Raw genomic sequence first — 23,607 nt, forward strand, 5'->3', positions numbered from 1 at the left:
TGGCCAATGACAGCATATATTCCTTTGATTAATCTCATCTATGTCTTAAAAATTGCTTAAGTATATAATTGAAAATTATTTTCTAGGCCGAGCCTCTGGTTTCTCTTGCTCATGAGCTGGCTCCATTACATTTTCAGGCATCCCTATATGCTGACTATCATACCTGACTTTTTCCAAAGTGATAAAAATTACTTTTTTTTTTTTTTTTTTCTTCTTCTAGGTTGCTGAAGTGGTCATACAGGAGAGTGTAAAGTTCGATTTCTCTGTTATTATGCACTTGGTGACAATTCTATCCAACAGGACATCTAATGAACCTAAAGGATTCATGTGTATTGTGCGTACAAATATCCTCTGTTTAATTTTTAATTTTCAAGGGATACGATGAGTCCTGAGGCTGTCTGTTTTTATAATTATAATTTTTTTAACTCGTGATCTTCTGTTATAGGTGTACAGATCACTTGCTGATGTTATTGGATCCTATTCAAAGTGGATATCCACTCTTCAAACAAATACTAGACCCCTTCTGTGAGCTCTTTTCCTTATTCTACTGCTGTGTGTTTGATGTTTATTGCTGTGGAGATCTATGTTATACATATCTAATGCTGATACCCCGTGGCATTAAAATTTTCATTTCCGTATGATAGCCCCGTTCATTATCACTAAATAAATAATTATTAAAATTCATAGCAAATCACTTCCAAAAATAAAAGGCCATGAAAATAAGGAAAATCAAATTTAACCACTTATGATAAGAGTCATTTCATAATTACCTGAAAATACAATGGAAGTAGGGAAAAGAAATAAATATGACTTCACATAAGGAGCTAACTAGTTAACTACTAGAACAATTTAATTAAGATAATAGTATAAACACTTCATACCTTCCCAAAAAAAAAAAAAAAAAAAAAAAATACATGTGTATTAAATGAATAGAGGGGAATGATACTAAAAATTAGTTCCCTCGCTCCAATTCATGTCACCTAGCTTGAGAAAAAAAAATCCTAGTGTTCCATTTTTATACTGTTTAATCTCTTAACCCTTTTTAGTAGATCTCCTTTCTCACAAAATTTTTTCCTCGGGTCTACTAACACAAAACCACTATTGCCATTCCCCACAATTCTAACAGTCACACAAAACTCTAACAAACCAAATTTCCTTTCAGTAAGCCTCTTCGATGCATGGCTGCATCCATATGCCAATACCATATCAAAAGCTTCTAGGTAAACTTCCTTCAACATTCACTTTAATTTCATTCAATTAACGGGCTCTATCTATTGTAAAACAGAATATTAAGAGAACCAACAAATTATATCAATATAATCTAATATGATATAAATTATAACAATTAAATATGCTCTTAAATTGCACACACATAGTGTGTGCTTCTAAGCTTGTGTCACCAATTAGAATTGTGAATCCTAGAACATTGGAGAGGCATACTCTTTTTTTTTTTTTAATTTATTTTTTATACATAGTATTAAAGTAAATGCAAAAACTTTTTCTAGTTTATGATGTAGATAGGGTATATAGTTGTGTGATTCTGTTCGAAGAAGCATATATAACTATGAATGTATGAAGTTTTTGATCTTTTTGGCACTTGTGCTCGTTGTTCAGATTGTTTCTTGCAGCTGGGATTTCACAGCCTCTCTCTGCTAGTGCATGTGCATCTGCCTTGCGTAAAATATGTGAAGATGCATCTGCAATAATGTTTGAGCCTTCCAATTTGGAGATATTAATCTGGATTGGAGAGGTGAGTTATCATGCTTTTCAAGGTTGCTTGTATTGCTTACTACTTTTTATTTATTTATTTATTTATTTTTTGGTGTGTGTGTGTGTATGTGCAGATTGGTGTTGCAATATTTATTAGGATGATATATTTATAATCATGCAATGTGATTAAATATTTATTAGATAAAGTTGTCAACAACTACATACGAAGTATTAATTTTTGGAAAAATACTTTGTTCTCTATTAAATCACTAGAATCTGTCTTTCAAAAAAAATATCACTAGAATTTGACTTTTGCTATTCATATACTTCCTCCATTCCAATACATATGACACTTTTCTTTTTGGCACACACATTAAGGAGTTGTGAGATACATTGACAAAAGACCACAATACCCATACCTACCTACCCCACTCCTTCACCCTTCATCTACTAAAAACCAGTCAGCCACCTCAACCTCACCCCGCCTTCATATACTCCATTGCCACGGTAGACACCACTACCCCCCACCTTTGTTGCTACTTTGTTACTCACCACAAGACCTTTCTCATCTCTGGAAACTTACTACTACAAAACCAAAGAGATCATCCAGATTTTTCATTGCTGCCTTCTACATCTCCACCATCGAAAACTTTGTTGTATAAAATTATCAGCCCCACAAGATGGTGCATCCCCCTTTCATCTGAAAAAGTCGAGATTAACTTCAATGTATCAACATTATCTTTTATTCTTAAAATTTTCAGTTGGTTGAATTGCAACAATTCAGATCCATTTAATAGTAGGATATGAATCAATTATTAGAGTCAAATTCATAGAAATATCCTGACGTAGTAGGAACCAGGGGGTAATATAGCGAAAATTAGTTTGGTAGTTTTCTTGAGCAGAATCTGTTGCTAGAAAATGACATAATTCATCTTGCATTCTTGCTGGGTGCAAAGTTATGGACATATTGCTGGAAACCTTGCCTATATAATTATGTTACATTCTTTTTTTGAGGTGCACTGTATCATTTTGAGTTGCCTAATCCACCGTATAGTTTTTGTTCACAATTTTCCATAATACGATTGCATCAGGGTCTGGAAAAGCAGCATTTACCACTAGAAGATGAGGAAGAAGTTGTTGGTGCTATTGCTCTTGTTGTTGGCTTCCTTCCTAGTAATGAGCTGAAGAACAACGTGTTGACTAGATTACTTTCTTCTTGCTATGATGTCATCGGGAAACTTGTAAGCTTCATATTCCTCATCTATCTGTAATGAGTTGCAAAGTAGTTTATAATGAGTTGAGTCTTGCATTTACTCTGTATGATATACTACCTCTTTATTCAATGTCTATATAAGTCTTAAAGTTTCACTCAATAACCTTATGATAAAAAACCTAAAAATGGAACAACCTTAATGTATTTTCCTAAAGACACTGTTTTGCAGAAAAACAACCCCATACTACAAATGATTACTTTTTATTATTGGCCTATAAAATAAGTAGTAACATTAAATATTTTAATCATAGGGTTCTTAGACTATTACTCTTGCAGTTTATAACGTGGATTAAAAAAATTGAGCTAATAAGAATATATGTATTCCCTTTGAACCTTTTAATTAAAATAATAATTTATAAGGATGTTAGATGAGAGAAATAATAATGAAGGTCAGAGTGGGGACCATGGGGAAAGAGAAATAATTTAATGCAACACTTCTTCTTTCATGGTTGTCAATGCATTATTTTAAGGAAAATTTGATTTTTAACACCACAAAAAAACACGAAATTGGATGTTAACAATATAAAAAATAAAAGTTTTATTTTAACAACAACAAAATTTAAAAAAATTGGCTTTTACCACCACTTAACTGATTCATGGATGGAATCTGTTAGTGGGGCCCACAATGCCTACGTGACAGCATATTATGTTTTCATTCTTAATTACTATCATTTATATGTATGCAAAAACTGAGTGGGGAAAAATTTTCAGGTTAATGATGAGAAGCATGGATTGAGGCAGAACCCAGCTGCTTATACACAAATCTTGAATTCTGCCTCCAGGGGATTGCATAGGTTTGTCCTTGCCATTTAGGATTAAAGTGCCATGTTGAATGGAAATATTTTAAAGTTCGGAACACAACTAGTTATTAGGTTTTTGGGCCATTGAGGTTTTGTATTATTATTGAATAGTATGAGCTGAAACTTGCTCTTTCCATCTATCATATATATTTCCCTTTTTCCCTCCTTTTTGTTGAGATGATTTTGAAATCCACCTCTCTTTTTTTTTTTTTTTTTTTTTTTTTTTGGGGGGGGGGGATATGAGTGGTTCCTGTTTATTGGACTTTTCCTATTTGAATGGATTTGAGGGAAGAAAATAAGCTCACAATATTGCTTTTGACCCAGTCTTCAATGACAAGAATCACACAAGTGAAATTCTAATATGAATCCTTACAACATAAGTCCTGAAGATCTCAATGTATGCTACCTTGTCCAATACTCCAAATTATAGATTGAAAGTGTGCCTTAGTGCTTAGAGCAAGCCTTATTGCCTTAAGCAACCCTCCACACGTTAAGGACAATGTTGCTCACCGAGGCATATAGGAGGCACATATTCAACTTAATAAACATCTTTGTCCCCCGTCCTATACGTTTCAATTGTCCTTAGAAGATAGGAAAAATTGGCCGCAACAACACCAACTATGACAAAGGTGCGTACAGCAGCACAACCTTTCGATGGTGCACTCAACATCACAAACTATGCACTTGGGTGTACATAACAACATAAATGACATTGGCAAAATTTAGCTTTCTTTCGAAAGTGAAATCTTAAATATTTTTAGTACTTTTTGTTTAAAAATATTTTTGATTAATTCCATTTTACTTAATTTTCCATTTTCCATCTCATGTAATTAAGTAACCATTAAATTGAATTATTTCAAAAAGTTTTCGCCATTATTTTCTATCATTTGTTTCTTCAATTACTTTTTTTCATCTCATGTGATGATTGACTTAGTTTCCTCTTCCATTATAATTAATTTTTTCACTTTAAATTATTCTCTCTAAACCTCCACAATTTAAGTGTTGTACATCAAAAACAAAAAAAATCAATTTGACATATCCTAAAACCCAATTCTAAAATTAATTTTGAATTAAGAATATAAAATCATTTTGTGGGATTTGGTATTAGAAAGTTACCTATGTATCCTGAAATCTTGTAGAATAAAGGTATTCAAATGATTTTTTTTTTAATTTTTTTTATTATTAATTTAGTATTTAACTAAGTGGAAAGGAAAAGGAAACTAAGTCAATCATGTGAGATTGATATTTGAAAAAGTAATTGGAGAAGCTAACAAAGGAAGATAATAGCACAATTTTTTTTTTGAAAGAATCCGCTTAATATAATGGTGGAGGTTAAGAAATGCTTAAATGAAAAAATAAATAGAAGGTAAGGCTAATTTAATCACGCATGATGGAAAATCAAATAAGTTTAAATAATATTTAAACAATTATATAACATAATAAAGATTCCACTTTTTTCCATGGAACCTTAGTTATTAGTGTCATTTATGCTAATATGTGCATCCAATTACATAGTTTGTGCTGTAGACCGCACCCTTAAAAGGTTGTGCTGCTACACGCATCTTTATCATAGTTGGTGTTGTTGCGGCTAATTTTTCCTAGAAGATAACATAACATGCAACTATATAAAAGTGTGCCTCATGTGCATGATGCACACACCTTTCCTCGTGTCTGGGCACCAGCAAGGCAAAATTATTTTGTCAGTTATAGTGCCATGATCCATTTGTAATTAAAATCCTAATTAATTATAAGTAGGTTTTTTATTAAGTATTTTGTGTTACCTGATGAGTAGGATAGATAAGATTAGAAGCATTTAACAAGTTCCTTTAAAGATGGATTCATTAGGATTTATGTGACTTCATGGGTAAATCATATGAGGATAGATGTTTGTGTTTGTTCAGGAAAGGTATATGTAGCTGTCAGCTTTTAGTTTTTTTAGTAGTTATTAACTATTGGGGTATTGGTTTTCTGTTAACTAGTAGCTGTTAATGGCTAGCTGTCCAAGTAGCCATTGGAGGTATTAGGTTTTTTTTTTTTTTTTTTTTTTTTTTTTTTTTTTTTTTTTTTGTGTGTGTGTATGTAGAAATAGTTTTTGGAATTCAAAAAAGAGACAAATGTGACTCGCATATTATTTAGCTGTTTGTTAATATTATTGACAATTTCTATTTCCACAAGAACCAAGAAAAGATGAATAAAAGAATAATATGGGAATCTAACATTATAAATGATTAAAAGGAGCAAACTCACATGGGCTAAAACCTTCTATTCATATTGAATCTTCAAAGCAGCAAATTAGAGAATATGTGAGACACGTAGGAACCACAGATCAATCCCATTTGTAACTTTACCTAGTTTATTTTCTGAAAGACAGAATTTTTCCGTTTTATGCCAAGAACCGTGAAAGAGAGAGAATTTTGCAGAAGCCTGCAGCGTGTTCTTGGAAAAAGAAAATTGATTTATAATTTGGGTAGAATTTTGGAAGGATTTTGGAAGTGCTACCCCAGACTATGAACATTAAAGTTTAGATTGTTTGTCAAACACTTTCTATACTGCTAGAAGATACGTCAAACAATACAGTACTAAACACTGCTAATTCTCATATATTAGAATTTTGACATGGTCTATACTCTAAATAGATACTACTAGCAAACATGGCCTGTCGGTAGAATACGGAATGACCATAGGTGTTCTTATTGTTGTTAAATATCTAAGATATTAATTACTGGTTACATGATTAGTCAGATATAGATCTCATTATTGTGTTGAGTAGTTTTGGTATAAATAGATGAACTTTAATGTGTATCCTATCTATTGTTATACGGATTGATATGTGCTCCCTACTCCTTATTTTTATTTACCGTTCTTTAGCCTCTGCATTATTGACATGTCTTACTTTGACCATATTCTCCTATTAATGTATCAAAATAAATGTTATTTTGTGATATGCATTGGATTTGTCTCAATGTATAATATCAAATTTTCAACTTTTTATAATTTTTACTTTTAGGCAATAAAGATACTAATGGTCAAAGATGGGCAATAATAAACATGATTTTTAAAATGAAAAGAAAAAAAAAATCAAGGGAGTAACAAACATGCCTTTTGTCTTTTAGTATAAATGGTTTATGCTTAGCTTAAAAATATTTCATGTAATACATAGTTGGTTGATTAATAAAATTCTTCTATATGTTTGTGCATAGAGAGTGCATTGTGTTTTAGGATAATTTTTAGGCAGGGGTGCAGCACTGCAACCATTTAGTATGCTTTTGCTCCTCTCTTTATTGTTTGTTGATTGCACATCATTGTCCTTTTTTTTCTATTCTTGTGGGTGAGAAGGAAGAGTGGCAAGATCGATTAATGAGGTTTTGGTCCAAGTTTCATCTTCAGTTTTCAATTATTGAAGTTAAAATGAAAATTATTGTTGTGATAACTTTTCTTGGAATTTTCATTTGTGGGACTAACTTTAATCCTAGAATCTATTTTCTTGTAACTTTCATGAAAGGGGAGTGGAGGTATATTGTTGTTGGTTAATTTTGTATTTGGATCTTCTGCAGTTACTTTATGGGAGCGAGTGGTTTATTTGGCTTTCCTTTGGGATTATTCTCATGTGGGGCTCTCTTTTACGTGTCCTTTTTTGATATACATCATAATTCAAATCCTTTTTCTCTTGCCTTATGGATTCTAGTCCCCCAACTTTGTATCATTTCTCATGTTCGAAAAAAAAGAAGTATTCTTATAAAAAGCTTTTCCACATATGATAGCAAAAGCTTGATTTATAACTTTCTTCATTAAACATTGATTATTTGAAATTGGAAATTTTGCAAAAAAAAAAAAAAAAAAAAAAACCACCTTTTATAAGTGATTTTTTGCAAGAAACCACCTTATATATATATATATTTTTTGCAATAACACACCTTAATCAATTTTTTTTTTATTTTTGGCAATGCCATACCTTTGACTGGAAAAGAGGATTTGAACTTGTTTCCCGGCGTTGACCCAACCACGTGTGAGGCACGTGACCTCTTAAAACCACTTTGCCACCCACCAGAACGCCACCCGAGAGAATGGTTTCGGTGGCGTTTTGGTGGTTGGGGTAGTTGAAGAGTGGTTTAAGAGGTCATGTGCCTTGCACGCACTCAAGTCAACGCTGGAAAACAGGGTCAAACTCTCTTTTCCAGCCAAAAGGTGTGTCATTGCAAAAAAATATTTGATTAAGGTGTGTCATTGCAAAAGTAATATTGATTAAGGTATGTCATTGCAAAAAAAAATTATAAGGTGGTTTCTTGCAAAAAAAAATCTTGTAAAAAGTTGGTTTTTTTGCAAAATTTCCTTTGAAATTTAAAGTTAATGGCTAGATACAGACTATGGAGTGAAAACTTTTGTGTGGTAGAGTGAAGAATAAGGAAACCTTAAAGTTACTACACATATTCAGAGATGAAGTGGTTAATAACTTGCAATGGAAACTTTGAATGATTCTATGTGGTACCTATATGTCACGTACCTTCCTTGTGACATGACATGAACATTCTCACTTGGCTTAATCGTAGAGTTTTCTATCATCTTATCATTAATGTTATCTCTCCAGCCTTTTTAATCCCGGTTTGTTTTAAAAAGGCCTGTGCAAATTTACCTTGTTACTTTCTGCCAATGATATTAAAATCGCGATTCAGATCGTAGAATTAAATCGGTTAGAATCCACCTAACCGATGTAAATCGCTAGTGGAATCGTTATGCCGTAAAATCGCTCATAGAATCGGTAGAATCGGTGGAATCGGTACCGATTCTACAATTCTATACCGATTCTACTCCTGGTACCAATTCTACAATTCTATGCCGATTCTACTCCTGCATAAAACCTGATTTTTCGAAACCCATAACTTTTGATTCCGAAGTCGGAATTAGGCTTATAATATGTCATTGGAAAGCTCTTGAAGTCTACTTTCTAATAGAATTGGTTTCGTACCTATATCATTTATATAATTTATGTTATAGAGTGTAAGGGTGTCATAGTTGAACCTAACTTTAGTATATGACTTACATATTATTCAATCTAAATCATAATAAAGCTTATGAAACATCAATTTAAATAACTTTTAAGATTCTATCCAACCATTTAAATTTTGTGGGCATAAGAATGTATTCATGAGTCTCATGCACTCAACTTTGGGCATATAAAAAACACTTTTATAACATGAGTTTGTTATAGTTGTCATTCTTTAGCTATCTCGTTAAATGAACTAACTTGACACTTAGTTTATCATTTTGGATTATTTTTGTATTATGCATGGGTCTAGGGAAAACAACTTTACGAGTCAACAACGTTATTTTTTCATAATTTAACAACAACTGTTGTGTATGTTCATGGTTAAGAATGTGTACCAATAATCCGACTTTATAGTTTATAGTGTATTGTTTGAGTTATGCGCATGCGAAATTACTTGAAAAACTATTTTATGTTTGTATGTCAATATTATGTTATTAACAATATATATTATTATCATTCTCATTGATATAAAATTATGTATGTAGTCATTTGTTACATTTTGAAGCCCAATTTTGTATTTTGGTAGAATTGTACGATTCTACAATTCGATTTTGCCGATTCGATTCTACCCCACTCACCGATTCAAAGTAGAATCCCGATTCTGATAACTTTGCTTTCTGCAATGCTGCATTCCTCTAATATGTGCTATTCAAACAGGATAGGAACACTGCTTAGTCATCTGGCTGCACCACTTTCTGCTGGCTCTACTGCAGATGATCCACTTCTTGTAATGTTAAGCATATTTTGGCCAATGATTGAGAAACTATTTAAATCAGAATACATGGAAAATGGCAGCTTGTCAGCAGCTGCTTGCCGAGCACTTTCCCAAGCTATTCATTCATCAGGTAACTGTCTTATTAAGGAACTTCCCATGTTTCCCCCACAATATAGTGGGGAAAAGGGAAGTTTTTTTAAAAGTGAGACACACCTGTTGTCTAAAGTCGCTCTTTCTTTCTTTTGCCAGGCGAACATTTCACGGCGCTGTTGCCCACAGTTTTAGACTGCTTATCTACAAACTTCATCTCTTTCCAGAATCATGAATGTTATATCAGAACAGGTATTCAATATTAAATATGTTTGTTTGTGTATGACTTGTTTAGAATTGGGAAGTATCTGTGTGCAGTCTACAACAGTGTAACAATTGGTGCATCTAATTGGATCATTGTATTGTAGTAAAAGAGAGTTATGTGAGTATGTCAAACTTCCATTTTGTTTTGACTAATGCTTTTAGTGGCTTGATTTGATAGTTTGATTAAAGTTTATTTAAAACTATGTGTCATAATCCAGTTTGAAAAAATTGAATTTTGATGTGTAATGTAGGCTGTTTGTACTTTCAACTTTTAAGTCACCCAAATAATATCTACTCTTATTTACAAACCATAAGTGGGTACACAATTGTAATCTGTCCTTTATCTTTCGTCAACCTAAGACATGGGAAATTGGTAATGTATCTGTTCCTGTTTGAGCATCATTGGGTTACACAGACTTGTTTGCAAGTGTCAAACATGGGAAATGTTAATGTAAAATGGAGTTGAGTACGCACTTCATGAAATGCATTTTTTTTTTTCCCTATGGTGAACCTGTGAAGTATGAATGTCCATGTAATTGTTTGAGTTTCAAGTATCATGGATACTAGTGGTTGATGATGAATTTGAATAACAAAAGAGCTCAGCATTAATTGCTCGGCAAGCAGTAATGAATAGTGTGATTCTTAAAACTATTTTAGAATATAGTACTCTATACAAGACTGTTGCTATTAAAAACAACAAAGCATAACCCACATTGCCATCAAAAAGTAATCGTGGTCCCCTTGTTTAGTATAAACTTATTGCAAGCTTGGGGTTACTGGGTTATATTTATAAACGCCCTCCATAGTTTTTATGAAACACTCATGGGCTACCTCATTTCCGTATGTGATGACTGTAATCATGATGGACTATGATAAATAATTTCAGCAGTGTGTTATGGATAATGGCGAACTTCAGTTTTTGTCAGTTGCTACTTCTGTTTCTGATGCTTAATGTTTAACAAAGGGGTGTCATCATATACAAAAGGAGTGATAAGGATTAAATCTGCATGCCTTCCGGCAATCACAAAGCTATTTATCCATAATATCCAGACATGTGAAAAGTCACTAAGATTCCAGTATATGACTGCAGCTACAAAAGCCCTATTAACTGAACTTGAAGCCTTGGCAAGGCTACTGGTTTCTTTATCTCCACATGCACCGTTAAACTGCTAATGTACCATGTTCTGAAACCGAGCCAGTCTTTCGTCATCCTTCTTTTCCAAGCTACAAGACATCCTTCACAAAACAGGGCTGGACTCAACTCATTCCAATCAAAGCTAAATATATGAGCCAAAGAGAGAACTCAAGTGCAGAAGATTAAAACATGATTAACTGACTCATAATCATTAAGACAGAAACACTTACAAAAATTCCTTCTTTTAAGATTATCACTAGTGAGTAGCCCGGGCGTTGCCCCAGGATACTACTTTTATATTGTGCTACTGCTAATTTTTAAAAGCATTTAATAGAATGTATGCATGTAATATATATTTTCAATACTTTTAAAGTATAAAATTATTTAACGTGCAATATTAAAGCATAATTAGTTATTAGCCTAGATGGTAGGAGTATTGTTGGTAGTGCGGGTGATGTGGCAAATTGAGAAATTGAGTAGATGACATGGCATAATAAGGAGTTGAGTTAGTGACGTGGCGTAGTGAGGGGTTCTATGTGGCGTCGAGACTTTTTAGAAACGCCTTTTAATATATTAGTATAGACGCCTTTTAATATATTAGTATAGATATGCTCAGATCTTTTCTTTGGGCAAAAAAAAAAAATTTGGGCGGGGAGGAGGGGGGGGGGGGTGAAGGGTTGTAGGAGGAACTTGTGTCATCCAAAATTCCAAATATCAATAGCAAAGAAGGATGGGATATTTTTTATTAGGGACAACTTAAAAGTTCATAGTAGAATATGGAGTCATTCCTTTTTTTCGCCATACCATCTTGCATCCCCCTGTAAATTGACCCTTTTAAACAGGAAGACACATCTCCATCATTAGTTAGTCTCCAAAAGAAACATTGCAAAGCTTCTGATTACTATTCTGCTCTAAAACTTATGAATTAGTAGCCTCCTTAAGGTTGGTAAAATCTGATAATCGAGCTTTTAGAGATTGATCCCCATGCCAAATGTCAGGCCAAAACAAAGGCCCCTCCTCAATTGGATTTTCTTATGCTTACATTATGAGAAGAAGAGATCTCGCTTCATTAAATAGGTATATCAGTATATGCACTGCATTTGAGCTTCATGATGTTCATTCTCAATGCTTCATTTTAAATTACAACCCTCCAAACCTGTTTCCTCCTAAAAACTTTATTCTACTTTAGATGGTCATAATGCCTAGCCCTTCTACATGCTTGAGGCAACACAAATCCTACTACTTCACCCAATGGAATTCTTTATCCGGTTCATCGTGAACCGGTAGGAAGTCATACTCAACATTTTCGTGCTTTGTAGCCACACTGGCCATTAAAGTGAACATGGACATGTAGTAATGTGCTTCTGCTGTACATAGAGATACAAGTGCTGTTTATCGTCTACTTTGCTTTAGGAAGCAGCTGGTGTTTCCTCCCTTTTTTTAGACACAATTGAAGCTTGCTTCATCTGAAAGTGACCTTTTGCCGATGATGAAAGCTGTTAAAATTCTGTGCTTCGATTTCAAGTTAAAATATGTTCTGAGTTGCCCCTTGATTCCTTTATCTTGAAGTTCTGTATCATATCTTCCAGCTTCCATCATTGTTGAAGAATTTGGTCATAGGGAGGAATATGGATCTCTATTCATCTGCACATTTGAGAGATTCACCAATGCAGCATCAGTCACTGCACTTAATTCGTCTTACATATGTGATCAGGAGCCCGATCTGGTAGAGGCCTTTGTTAGTTTCACATCTAGTTTTGTTCGTGTATCTCCTAAGGTACAATCTTCTTCTCTCTCTCTCTCTCTCTCTTAAATGTCATTTCTTATTATTTGTTTTTTCTAACAAAAATAATCTAAACAATAATGTTAATGTTATTAAATTTTATATATTCTGCAGAAGGTATTGGCAGCATCTGGCTCCTTACTAGAAGCATCCATACAAAAAGCAGCAATATGTTGCACAGCCATGCATCGTGGTGCTGCTCTTGCTGCTATGTCGTACATGTCATGTGAGTTAAATTTTGCTTTAACTTTGCCCAAGATTCTGTTACTACTATTGTGTTACTGCATATAAAAAGTTTGTGTTATTGTAACTTTTTTTTATCACCTCTGTTCTGTAGAGGCTGTGTAATTCAAATTAAAAATTTTATGGAGTATAGGCTATTACATATTTACATAGTTGTGTAGCGCATTCTGATTGGGTCTGGTAATTGGATTTTAGCCATGTTAAATCACTTTGTCCATGCGGAATGAATTCTAGTTTGGGGCACTTCGGGTTTACTTGGATCGTTCCTGGTGAGGTCAATTTTTACCGCTCTACAATTATGTTATATACTTACACTTCCGGTTTATGCTATAATGGCCCATAGCCTAGACTGACCTGCATGTACTTTGTGATGCCTACTTGTTGAATCTTTTGAATCTGTTGTGCAAGAATTTATTGAATTAGGAATTATCTCCCTAAAGTAACTATTCGTTGTAGTGTATATTTTATCTTTGGCACCCTTACTGAGCTAATCTTTATTTCATTTTCATTGCATTTGCTTTTATATATTTTTTCTAATTTGTTCTATTATTTACCCTTTCCAATGGTACGACAGGCTTATTGGAGGCTGCTTTGACCTCATTGTTAGAATCTATGACAAATATGTCTGAAGAAGCTTTCAGTGGTGTGGCCATTCAAGTTATATCCAATAGTGGTGAAGGAATTGTCTCAAATGTGTTGTACGCTTTGCTTGGGACCTCTGCAATGTCAAGGGTAAGAGACTAATTGATATAAGATTGGTAAATCATGCCACCTTGGGTATTTTGTGAGTTGACCTTTGATGTAGTATTAAGGTAAGAATTGCTGGGGTGTGGTTGTTTAGGAATATAAAAGTTGTTTTTATTAAAATAATTTAGGTGCTAGGTTCATAATTTCGAAACTGGGTATATTTTGGTTGTTTATGCATCTCTTAAAGTAATAGAAAATACTATAGAAGTAAGTAGGATTTTTGAGAAGGAAGAGTTTTGTTCTCCTGATAATAGACTAGCATATTCATCCAAGGGAATTAGGCTGATTTTGTAGATCATGTTAAATTGTCTGGTAACTAAGAGTATCATATCTCAGATAATTCCTCTCCCATGCCATAATGACTCCCTAAAAGGAAATAAAGAAAAATAAAGGGTTTAAGATGAAAAAGTCAAGATTAACATGTAAATTTCTTTTCATATATTGCATGATTTACAACTTATTGCATCATAATCAAAGGTTAGTAATCCGTTTCATTTTTGGTACAGGTTCACAAATCTGCAACAATTTTACAACAATTAGCTGCAGTTTGTTGTTTAAGCGAGAGAACATCTTTGTCATCAGTCCTTTGTTGGGAAACCCTGCATGGATGGCTTCATTCAGCGGTAACTTTTCCCGTGATGCTCTCACATTATCTTGCTTGGGCTGCATACAGAGAACTCTTTTTTTTTTTTTTTTTTTTTTTTTCCTTTTCCCTTTTTGTTCTCCAAATTAAATTAACATTAACATTAAACTGACTTCTCGTACCATTACCCAGATGCTTCTAAATTTCTTATGACTAATGAGGCTTTTATGTTAAATGAATGAAGAGTTTTAGTAGCAGTCTTACCTTTTTTTTTCCACTGAGAATGTTTTAGCCTTAATCTATGAGAGGATTATTTAGAATGAAAAACAATAATCCAAATTATAACCACTCTTCCTGTATTAATCCCAATTATAGGTTTTTATACTATTATTTAAACTATAAGGGACACCTTCCCAAAATAATCCCGGGTGACTGACCAATAACCTATTGAACCAATTAATTTTTTTTTATTTTTTTTTACTGCATCTCTTTTTATATTTCCCTACCACCTTAGCCACCATAACCCGACCCCATCCACCACTTCCATCATGAGCACTACTTACCTGTCACCATAGCCCAACCCCTAACACTAAAATTGGCCTATAAGCCCCATTACTAGCCACCAAATATAACATCTAAACCCCCTTGACTCCTTATCACCATCACTGCAATATAAATCTTTTGCATTTCTCCCCTGAAAAAAAAAAATAATCTCGTAACTGCACCTCAACCGATTCAGGAAGAGAGGAGAAAAGATAGAGTGAGATTGTCATACCCACAAGAACAACCACCATCATGAACAACCACAACCACCCTTTGCTACTTCTAATGCTGTGAAAAGTGGAGGCTGTAGTGGAGGTAGTGTAGGAGTTTATAGGTACGATTGCGGAAAACATGAATCATATTTATATAGCACCAATCCCAAGATCATGCATAACACATAAAGAAGTAGAATTAATACCATTGTAGCGTGATTCCACGTGTGATCGAACAAGAACAAGGGAGACAAAGAACCTCAAACGTGGTTCCTCTACTTGGTCCATGGACACGGATTAAGACCTCTACTAATGCTAGTTCGTTGCAATTGAACCCTTCAATTAACCTTCTAAGGAGAAGAACGAGTGTCGAACCAACCACGAACCACCACGAACAACCACACGCGACACTAGGAGTGACCGGCCGTGAATCCAAGGGGAAGGAGAGAGAGAGCCGTGGGTTAGAGAGAGCGTGAGAGGCTTTTGGGATTTCTGGTTGCTTTATTCACAATTAACTGTTAATGTTTGTATCATACAACCCTAGCCATGGATCTTATTTATAGATCTCATCTCTAAATAAGAGACCATGACAAAGCCCAAAACCTAACTCTAATCTAACTATGCTAGCCTAATCCAATTCATGATTAGTTACTTGCTCATGAGGCCCTATAAATGGGCCTCTAACTTCCTTAACCCAATACCTTTGTGTGTGACCTCATAGGATCCATTCTAGTGGGCTTTGGACTATTTGACTAGCCCAAAGATCATTGATTATAGTCTAACAACAGATAATGACGACCCAAAAAACGAACTTATTATCTCCATAATAGTGATCCTTGATATATATAGTAATTGCACTTATCGAAGACATAACTCCTTGGTGATAATCTGTCGCTTTGTGGTGGTGATTTATGTGGCAGAGATAAAGATAAGTTTTGGAGGAATGTGGGGTTGCAGACCGTGGTGGAGCATGTAGAAATAAGTTTTGGAGGAATGTGGGATTACGTATAGAATTTAACAGAATAAAGCACAGGACATGAGATGGATAGACAATATCTTGATAACTTTTTTTTGTATGAGTTACTAAAAACGATGAGTTATATTATTGTCCAATTTCTTCTAAACAATTTCACCTTTTAATTAATGGTAACTAATTGACTAACTAGTTATTGGCTCGGGCGATGCCTCGGATCACTATGAATTTGTAAGTTTGATCAAAATTAAATTTTAAAGGTTAGTGTTTAACAATACCTATAAGTGAAATAATATTATAATTGTTAATGTAATATATTGAAGGAACGCGGACACATGAGTTCTAATAATATTATAGATTGGTAACCTTAAATGTAATTAATAGGTAATTTATTTTCGTCTTTGTACTCTTCCACCTCATTAAGCCATTCCACCTCCTTCCACGACCACCATAACAAGGCCTTGTTCGGAAGAATCTAGTTGAAGAGGTGGATGTTAGTTGTGGTATTAGTTGTTAGTTGTGTGAGTAATTATTAATTGTCAACATGCTATTAGATATGAAGAATTGAAGAGTACGGTTTTTTGGTAAAGAAGCTGTCAACTACTGAGTTATCTTCACATATAAATATTGTTTTTCCTAAGATGTAGAAAAAAAAATACTGACAGCTACCTTTAATTTTCAAAAGCTAATAATTTTGGCTTTTGATAAAAGTACCCTCACCACTACATTGCCAAAACCCTCAAATTTTAATTGTAGTGAATTGGCATGATCAAGCCACTGATGTCAAACTACTAAAAGCATCTAAAAGCTGATCAAAAGCTATTGCCAAACGCCTAAAATACTGCCCATCCCTATCTTAAGTTAACCATACACTCACAATGCCACTAATGTATGCCTCAGTCGGGCACCACCTCACCAACACCCCGTCAATGCAACCTAAAGTCCACAAACCACGAACACGCTCTTGTTCTTTCATTCTCATCATCCCTCCCCCTCTTTTGATCCCTATCCTCTACCACAAGCCTACCCTCAACCACCAATAAACAAGCTTACTGCCGGTCAAATTCTAGCACTGTCACCTGATATCTGCTAAGTTGTTACCACCCACCGAACCATCTCAATCTTCTTCTCTCTCATTTTTTGCCTATACGACTCTAATACTCCCTTAAGTTTGATTTCAATTTCCTTCTGAATTTCTGGGGTCCAAATGACTAATTGTCATCATCCAAAATGCACATGACAACATCTCCATACTTTTAAGGTCCCTGTACTTCCTTCGCTATCCTACCATCATGTACCTACATTCATAAATATTCACAATATAATTCCATGTCATACGAATGTTGCTTCATACAACTAAAACAACTTCAATGGAGGAAATAGACAGCTAGACCTCATAATTACAAAATTGAACAACTCATCGAATTTTGGAGGACTCCTTACAAATCTCTACTCTAATACTTTACAATTGAAGCATACTTTGGATTTGTATCAACTTGTTATTATAAAAAGAAATCATTTATGTCATCATTACTTTGGGGCATTTGTATTCAGTGAGGAGATGCGGGAAGGATGGGGAAAGATAGGGAGCTGAGTAGGAGGAGATAGGATAATATATTATGTATGCTTTTAAATTTTTTTTCGAAAAGCTGGTTGGTCAATATGAAGAGAGGACACTACACGTTTTACCTGCTGTGCTTTTCACCTAAAGGTTAAGGATCAATTTGAGAAGGTACGGACTGACTATTGGATTATTCATTATTTTTTAAAAGGTGGGAATGGTTTGTGTCCAGGAAAAGTTTGGATTATCGTATTGATTTTCCATATAGAACTTATATAAGAACTTCTTGTATCTTGAAACTAGTCAAGAGTATAAGAATGGTTTAATCTCTAACGTACCACATGGAGATTAAGTGACATGGCATTTACAGACAGCTGAAAACAAAAACTTTATTTTATTTAGATCACCAGTAAAATTGGGGGCTAAATAATTCATTTGTACCATTTCTAGTAATTGAAATATCTTTTACATGAAAATATTTCAAATAAAGTGGGTCAATTGATTACCTAGATTTTCAAGTTAAATCATAAAGTAGAGATATAATGTTCCAGTAAGAAAAATTCTGAAATATTTTAGAAAGCATGCAGATTGATATTGCTGCTCATCTAGAAGAACTAGAACACATTTTTTTTATTGGATTATTTCTTCATACATATTGGATGTGAATGTCTTTGTAACCGCTTTTAATCACCAGGTACATGGGATGCCTGCTGAGTACTTGAAGCAAGGTGAAGCGGATACTTTAGTCCCAAATTGGCTGAAGGCCCTAGCAGCTGCAGCCTCTGATTATCTAGAAAGTAAAACATGCAATGGAATAAAGACAGATTATGGGCATGGCCATATGCAAGGTAAAGGTGGAAGGGTACTGAAACGTTTGGTACGTGAATTTGCAGATAGTCATCGTAATCTTCCAAATTTTACTTGAGATGGCTGGTGATGTTGCCAACTAAACTTGGGTTTGTGAAGCCTGGATTATTGCACCAAGACTGACCCTTCCTTATAGTGGTGATATTAGTGCTTCAGAAAGCTGTCGTATCTTCAACGCTAAATGAAGCAGTGATCCATGCATATTTCTTCCTTCAAAATTCCAATCATTGTACAGCATTGTTTCCCCGATTTTTGTATTCTTTGGGGGTTCAGCAGCCAAATTTTGATCCTACATAATTTAACTTCAATTTCCCTCCGTTAACCTCATGTAATTTTGGGTCTTAGGTAAGGATGCATACATTAAACCACCCCGAGCCCCTATCGTTGGAGCTTTGAGAGGTGAGTTGTGAGATTGTATAAAGTAGTGGAAGTACTCAAGTACTGTCCACAAATGAAGCACTTACCAATGTAATGAGGGCATTTTTTTGGATGTTCTGAGAGAGCATTCAAATGAAGAATTGTGATGTAAAGTATAAACGGTATGTTTATTTATTTTTGTTTTAAAAAAAAAAATTGGAGGGGCAAGGCCTCAAATCTATATAATAAATCTAGAGTAAACATTTCACACAATCCTCCAAAATCACACTCATCTTCTATGCATTTTTTTTAAAAGGAAAAAAACTATCCATCATTCTATCCCACTAACTTTTCCATTTTTTTTTTCCCCAAAGGACTTTTTTTTTTTTTTTTTTTTTGAAACAAGGGGACTCCATTATTTAATACTAGTAATTTGTTCTCACCAAAAAAAAAAAAAAAAAAAAAAAAAAAAAAAAAAAAACTAGTAATTTGTATGAGTATTTTCTTTCACAAATTATATATCCTTGTATTAGCATGGGTATAGAATATGTTTTATTAAAATAATGATAAAGTCCTTTCAAAAAATCCTAGAATTGCCACTCTTACTATCTTACATGATTATACTAAGTTCCACAGGGTGATAAAAGATTTAATCACTCTAATTGCTTGGCCAACACCTTTAGCAAGACGTTCTTGATGAATTAGTGCAAAAATTCAACAATCCAATCTTTATTGGGCCTAAGAATCTGACATCTCTGTATACATTCACTAAATTAGAGTGACAAGTATCTTTGACTCCAGATACAATATGTTGAAATTTAAAGGATTATATCAATCAAATGGTGTAAATGCATACAACGAACGCGGTGCTCAACAAACTGCCCTCCTCAATCAACACCAGTGCCTAGGTGTCACGGTCCGAGAGTTTTGACACCGGATCTTGCGGCGCGCGCTTGTCTATTAGCGACAAGGACACAAGCCTAGAGTAAGGGAGGTTCGTAAGCGCATAGCAACACGGACCAAGGTATCTTAAGAAATCACTCGTCAACCACGGGTGCTAAGTCGGGGCTTGTGACAGCCGATACTTCGAAGCGGGCACAAGCAAAACCGACTAGATGAGGGCGTCTTTTGAGGGTCTCTTGGTTTGGTGGGGATGCTTTAAAATAAGGTAAGCACAATATCTATAAAGGCTTAAACAACACACAAGTCTTAAAGCAATAGCAACGGGGTAGAGAGCTTAGATTGAATAACCATTCGCTCCCTAAAGAGCTTTATATTGCATTAGTAGAGAATTACAAACGAACGTTGAAATGACAGTAACACAATAATTCTCCCTAGAGCCTAGAAAATAAAAAGAAAGACTAAAGAGACATTACATAAGGGAAAATACAAGGAAAATAAAGAAGAATACATAATAAAGAGGTTGGATTCTAACATCCTCCCCCACTTAAGTCGTCGACGACCTCGTCGACTTACAAACAAACTTACACACAAAAGAAAAAGAAATAGCAGCTTCATCCTTCGGTTGCTGGGGAGGTTCTCGTCCTGGTTCTGATGTTGGCGCGGTTGTTGTTGTTGCGGCTATCGTCTTCTGCATCTGGATGATATGGTTTGAGGCGACTAACGTGGAAGACTGGGTGTATCCTCATCCACGTAGGCGGTTCAACCTTGTAAGCACTCTTCCCAATCCGTTTGGTGATGCGGATGGGGCCTTCATATTTTCTGATCAGCCGACGATCCCTTCCACGAAGAAACTTGAATTGCTCTGGAAGGACTTTCACAATCACCATGTCCCCTACACTAAATTCCAACGGCCTTCTGTTCTGGTCGGCCCACTTCTTCATTCACTTCGATGCTCGCTCTAGGTAAGCACGAGCAACTTCCATGTTTTGCTGCCATTCTCGCTTAAACTCTCGTGCTTCGCGGCTCCTCCCCTCTTCGGATGTTGCTTTCGTGTGCGGCAGGAGAGGTTGCTGGCCCATCACCAGTTCAAATGGACTTCTGTTGGATGCTGTGCTCTTCTGGGCGTTAAAACAAAGTTGGGAAACATCAAGGAGTTTCACCCAATCCTTCTGGTTGGCGCTGAAAAAATGTCTCAAGTATTCCTCTAAGAGACCGTTGAATCTCTCTGTTTGCCCATCAGATTAAGGATGATGGCTCGAAGACATATTCAAGTCTGACCCCATTAGCTTAAACAATTCCGTCCATAATATGCTCGCGAATCTTGTGTCTCGATCGCTGACGATGCTTTGCGGAAACCCCCAATAATTCACAATGTGTTTGAAGAACAATGACGCCATCTCCTCAGCACCGCAGGCCTTCTGCAAGGGAACAAAGGTGGCATATTTTGAGAATCTGTCGATCACCACCATCACAGCTGAATACTGCTCTACTTTGGGGAGACCACTGATAAATTCCATAGATATGCTTTCCCACGGACGTGACGGAACAGGAAGGGGATCTAGGAGGCCTCTAGGTTTCTGACGATCCACCTTGTCTTGTTGACAAACCAAGCAGGTCCGGGTGTAGTGCATAGCGTCTTCCTTCATTCCGGGCCAATAATAACCCATGTAGAGTAAGCTTAAAGTCCTTTGCCAACCTAGATGTCCCGCCCACAAAGTGTCGTGGCATTCTTTCAACAACATCTTCCTTGATCCTCCTGCTTTAGGGATGAAAAGTTTTGTACCTTTGGTGAAGATGAGACCATCTTCCATCCAAAAACGTCTGGTCTTCCCCTCTTCAATCATCTTCATTAGGGTTGTTGTCATCGGGTCATCTGGTAGGTAAGCTCGTACTTGATCCCTAACTGCCGTGGAAATACTGCCTGTTGTCATGGGGGCAAGCTTGTACGTTGCGGCAAGATCCGCACGCCTACTCAGGGCGTCGGCGACTCTGTTGCTTGCTCCCAGCCTATAAGTGAACTCCACATTAAAGTCAGCGAGGGCCTCCTGCCAACGAGCCTGCTTTCCCGTTAATTTTGGTTGGGTGAGGAAGTAGCTAGCTGCCGTGTTATCGGTGCGGACAATGAACTTCGAGCCCAACAAGTAGTGTCCCCACCCCTTCAAGCAGTGAACAATAGCTAAGAGCTCCTTTTCTTGTGCTGCATATCTCCTTTCTGCATCACTCAACTTCCGGCTCTCGTAAGCGATTGGGTGTCCTTCTTGGAGTAAGACCCCGCCCAAAGCATAATCAGATGCATCTGTCTCAACCTCAAACGACTTGTTGATGTTGGGGAGCGCTAGGACCGGCTCCTTCATTACTGCTTCTTTGAGCTTGAGGAAAGCCCCTTGTTGTTTCTCTAACCAATCCCACTTGTTGTCTTTCTTTAGCAACTCCGTCAAAGGGCTTGCTATTTCAGAGTATCCTTGAATGAAGCAGCGGTAGTAATTAGCTAACCCCAAGAACGACCTTAGCTCCGAGACGTTCCTTGGTGCTTGCCAATCACTAATGGCTTGGATTTTATTAGGATCCATCCTTATGCGGCCTCCTCCTACGAAATGTCCAAGAAAGCTTACTTCTTTTTTCGCAAAAGCACATTTCTCTCGCTTTACAAACAGGTGATGTTGTCTCAATTTCTCAAACACTTTCTTCAAGTGTTCTAAGTGATCTTCAAGGGTGTTGCTGAAGATTACGATGTCGTCCAAGTAGAACACCACAAACTTGTCTAGATAGTCGTGGAAAACTTGATTCATCAACGTACAGAATGCCGCAGGAGCATTTGTTAACCCGAATGGCATGACCAACCACTCGAACGCCCCGTACCTGGTGACGCAGGCCGTCTTTGGTTCATCTCCTTGTGCAATTCGAACCTGATGGTAGCCAGACCTTAGATCAAGCTTGGTGAAGTACACCGCATCTCCTAGCTGGTCGAACAAATCTGCCACCAAAGGAATTGGATAGTGATTCCTCACCGTTAGCTTGTTTAAGGCTCTGTAGTCGATGCACAATCTCAAACTCCCGTCCTGCTTTTTCTGGAAAAGGACCGGTGCACCATAGGGAGCTCTAGAAGGACGGATAAATCTGGCTTCCAACATCCCATCTAATTTTCTGCGCAACTCTGCGAGCTCCGGAGGGGCCATCCGATAGGGACTTCTCGCGGGTGGTCTAGCACCAGGCACCAGTTCAATGATGTGATCTATGGCCCTTCGAGGGGGAAGAGATTTCGGGAGCTCCTTGGGGAGGATATCTGAATATTTCCCCAGTAACTCACTAATGAACTCGGGGATGTCCCCCTCCTCCTCTTCCTCCTTCATTGAGAGAGTAGCGAGGAACGTAGGCTCATTCCTCCTAATCCCCTTCTTGAGTTGCATCGCCGAGAGGAGGGGGCCTTTCAGTTCTTTCCATTATTGAGCTTGGGTGTGTGTCCGCAAGAGGCATGGTTGGCGGCTTGTCATAAGTAAGGACCCTAGATGGGGCATCGAGACAGCCTTACTGGAGTGTAGCAAGTCCATCCCGAGAACCAGCTCAAAATCATCCATTGTTGCCACTGTGAAATCCAGAGTCCCACTCCACTCCCCAATCTTCGTGTTCACGTTCCTTGCCACCCCACAAGTTGGATGAGCTTCAGAGTTAACGGTCTTCATTCGACCTCCACTATGCACGACCTTCAGGCATAATATGTTTGCCTCCCATTTGGTGACAAAATTGTGAGTAGCTCCCGTATCAACCATTGCCCGGGCTTTCTTCCCATTTATCACGACATCAACG

The 23,607-nt window shown here is 36.2% G+C and overlaps 1 protein-coding gene across 2 annotated transcripts in view; it reads left to right on the forward strand.

The window, feature by feature from the left end:
• Nucleotides 1-19,173, forward strand: part of LOC110702650 (transportin MOS14-like) — a 38,313-nt gene extending 19,140 nt beyond the window's left edge. The window contains exons 13-24 of one of the 2 annotated variants that reach the window (XM_021880400.1): nucleotides 221-334; nucleotides 446-525; nucleotides 1,615-1,750; nucleotides 2,802-2,951; nucleotides 3,695-3,777; nucleotides 9,485-9,672; nucleotides 9,792-9,884; nucleotides 12,621-12,808; nucleotides 12,929-13,040; nucleotides 13,632-13,789; nucleotides 14,311-14,427; nucleotides 18,371-19,173. In XM_021880400.1, the coding sequence (XP_021736092.1) occupies nucleotides 221-334; nucleotides 446-525; nucleotides 1,615-1,750; nucleotides 2,802-2,951; nucleotides 3,695-3,777; nucleotides 9,485-9,672; nucleotides 9,792-9,884; nucleotides 12,621-12,808; nucleotides 12,929-13,040; nucleotides 13,632-13,789; nucleotides 14,311-14,427; nucleotides 18,371-18,601 (1,650 nt within the window). In that variant the 3' untranslated portion in view covers nucleotides 18,602-19,173. The remainder of the gene's footprint in view (nucleotides 1-220; nucleotides 335-445; nucleotides 526-1,614; nucleotides 1,751-2,801; nucleotides 2,952-3,694; nucleotides 3,778-9,484; nucleotides 9,673-9,791; nucleotides 9,885-12,620; nucleotides 12,809-12,928; nucleotides 13,041-13,631; nucleotides 13,790-14,310; nucleotides 14,428-18,370) is intronic. The other variant, XM_021880401.1, reaches the window with a different exon arrangement.
• Nucleotides 19,174-23,607: the final 4,434 nt, after the last annotated feature.

This window comes from Chenopodium quinoa, unplaced genomic scaffold (assembly GCF_001683475.1).
Source record: "Chenopodium quinoa cultivar QQ74 unplaced genomic scaffold, ASM168347v1, whole genome shotgun sequence".
NCBI classification, from domain to species: Eukaryota; Viridiplantae; Streptophyta; class Magnoliopsida; order Caryophyllales; family Amaranthaceae; genus Chenopodium; species Chenopodium quinoa.